Below are 2,737 nucleotides of genomic sequence, written 5' to 3'. Positions count from 1 at the left end.
CTGTTACCAACTGTTATCCATGGATTGGATAACGTCAAATATGCCTCTGCAAAGTAAAAAAATAGTGGCCCCTTGCATCAAGAACAACCCGGTTCCTTGCACAACGCGACCACGATGCTGTTTGGATTGGCCCAGCCGATTCCTCGACTTGACCTGGGTCTTCACATGACCGCATGCCTCCTTTTCTCTTCTTGGCTTTTTGCACGGGGTCGTGCATGACGCCTGGGATGACATGAAACCTGGTGGGTCGTCGAGCCACTGAGGCAGAGGGAACGGGCATGACACGTGGATGCGACAGGTCTGGCGAAGCAAAGGGGTTCATAAATTGGCGTTTCGTCCAAACGTTCCTGGGTGGGCACGGCCCAATCGCCTTGCTTGAGAGGTTGGCGAAGACCTTCCCCCTTGCCCGCTTCCCCGACCCCAGTCTTCCTACACCCACTCTGTCTCTTTTTCTCCCATCTGCATGCCTTAGGCATGCGCCACGGTTGGGCTATGCAGGTAATTCTGGTTGGGTGTGTTTGTCGGAAGGGGCCTTGGCTCCCAAGCATTTCAATCGATGGGCCTGTCCACATGCCTGTGTCCTGTAAAATCGTTTTCATCACACCAAGCCAAGCAAGGCACATGCACCAGGGTCATCTCCGCTTCCTAAATGGCCACACATCTATCTACCACCCCTTGTAAAACCCACTCGTCCAACACCACACCAAGCTCCAAAAAGTGCACACCACACACTCTCTCTCTCTTCATGCGCTCGCTCACTCTCTCACACACTCTTCTGACAATGTTACACACTTTACACTGTTAACATGTTGTTGTGGAAAAAAAATCAAAATTCTGCACGCGATTGATCTCTCATGTTGCGGAAGGCGCCACTGCCTGTGCCGCGCGTGAGCGCTTGGTGTCTTTCTTGGTCAGATTAGGTCTATGCCTCGCTAACTCGCTCTCAAACTCGCTCTTTTTTTTTGAAACTTGCTCTCTCTCTCTCTCTTTCTCTCCTCTCTCTCTCTCCTCTCTCTCTTCTCTCTCTTCTCTATCTCTCTTCTCTTTATTTCTCTCTTTCTCAACCGACCAAACCAATTCTCTTCTCTCTCTCTCTCTCTTCTCTCTCTCTCTCTCTCTTCTCTCTCTCTCTCTCTCTCTTCTCTCTCTCTCTTCTCTCTCTTCTCTCTCTTCTCTCTCTTCTCTCTCTTCTCTCTCTTCTCTCTCTTCTCTCTCTCTCTCCACATTTTTTTTTTCTCGACCAATTTTTGTTGTGTGTCGATGCGAGAGAGGATCGGAGCGTTGTCCTCATCCATTTCGGCGCCGACGGGGGGTGTCGTTTGGAGCAGGTTCTAGACGGCTCACACGGGCACACACACTCGACTCGTCTCACTTCACTTGAGCCGTCTCGTAACGCAACGACCGTCATTACTGCACGCTGCACAAGCTGGGAGGATGGCCGTCGCTCAAATTGAAGCGGACCTCCGCCAGGCGCTGATGCCTGTAGCGGGAGGAGCTCAACCGCAATCACGTCTCACCGTCCTTGAAGGTAGGCAATCGCCTCAATCCGTCTACATGCTCCGTCTGCCATCTGCCACGCCTCGGCATGGACTCAGTGACCCCCTTGTGCCCGTGGCAGAGAGCTTGGACCATTGCGCTCGTGATCTAGTCAACCTGATGGCACAATGGCACTCAAAAACACATCTTATTGATGGCCGGCGAGAAATCACGTCCAGGTGCGACCCCTGCCGCGCCATTTCGCCCTTGAGAACCCTCCCTTGGACTCCACCATCCTACAAGCTCGAGAGCTTCGCTCTTCCTCCTTCCTTGCTTGCTTTTTTTTTCCTTCCCTTTCCATGCTTCTCTTCTTCCTCCACCCGTCTCCTCCCTTGCTCGGACTATACCATACTCTCTTGTTTTCTTACTTGCCATCAGAAATGGCCCCTTTCCCTCTCATGTTCACCTTGCGCTTTGCCTTCGCTGCATAGTTTGCAACGCATCGCATTTGCAGATCTACCGCAGCTCAACCCACCACAGCTCATCGTCTGGCGAGCACACGACTTGCTCTTTGAACTTGCCTGTGGCATGTCGGGCCTCTTGCGCGCCCTTCAACGAAGCGCCGGCGCCTGCTTGCTCGTCGTCGACGCTCGCCTCACCGAGACGGAGCGCAGCTACCTGCAACGACATGCATCCGTCTACATCCAGTTGGCTGCCCCCCCGACCGCTTATGGCCTCCTCGGAAATCGATTTCGTCAACTCGAAGAGGGCCTGCCTCTTCGCCCCGCGTCCTCCCCGGCCCTTACTCGCCACGCTAACGTTACTACTGTTTCCCGGCACGGTAAAATGAGCCGTCGCTCCGAATCCTTTGCCATCGATGCCAGGCGAACCGCCCTCCGTCCTGTCCTCGACCCTGCTCTTGCGGCCAATCCCATCCCGGGGGACCGCAAACCCTCTGCGGCCCCCGAGAAGCCCGCCTCTACGTCAAGCCCAACCAAGCCGAGTGCTTTGGCCGGGCCTCAGCGCAATGCCCTGCTTCCCTTCACACCTGAAGGCCGCCAGGCCGCACAACAACACTTGGCCGCATATCAAGTGACCCTGCACAGCAATCCCAGTTCAGGCGGCCAGGTCATGTACGAGCCCGACGAATTTGATGATCTCGATGAAGATGATCCCGATGACGACCTTGACATTTAGACGTGTTTTTTGATTTCGGCAGGCGAGTGCTGATCAGCTGGTTGTTCTGGCTGCTCTGCCTCCC

At 54.5% G+C, this 2,737-nt stretch overlaps 2 protein-coding genes across 2 annotated transcripts in view; one reads left to right on the top strand and one right to left on the bottom strand.

The window, feature by feature from the left end:
- MONBRDRAFT_5713 (uncharacterized protein) overlaps positions 1-217 on the bottom strand; it is a gene marked incomplete at both ends in the record, with an annotated part of 2,998 nt that extends 2,781 nt beyond the window's left edge. Inside the window, one exon of the mRNA XM_001742971.1 lies at positions 154-217. Within this exon, the coding sequence (XP_001743023.1) occupies positions 154-217 (64 nt within the window). The remainder of the gene's footprint in view (positions 1-153) is intronic.
- A 637-nt stretch (positions 218-854) lies between these two features.
- On the top strand, positions 855-2,673 carry MONBRDRAFT_22839 (uncharacterized protein; the record flags this gene model as incomplete). The annotated part of the gene is made up of 4 exons (XM_001743289.1): positions 855-887; positions 921-1,252; positions 1,533-1,715; positions 1,968-2,673. The coding sequence occupies 4 exons, from the start codon at positions 855-857 to the stop codon at positions 2,671-2,673; spliced, it is 1,254 nt and encodes a 417-aa protein (XP_001743341.1).
- Between the last annotated feature and the right edge of the window lie 64 nt (positions 2,674-2,737).

Source organism: Monosiga brevicollis, genomic scaffold, assembly GCF_000002865.3.
Source record: "Monosiga brevicollis MX1 MONBRscaffold_3 genomic scaffold, whole genome shotgun sequence".
Taxonomy (NCBI): domain Eukaryota; class Choanoflagellata; order Craspedida; family Salpingoecidae; genus Monosiga; species Monosiga brevicollis.
Note: the sequence above shows the minus strand (reverse complement) of the source record. Positions and strands in the feature narration are given on the sequence as shown.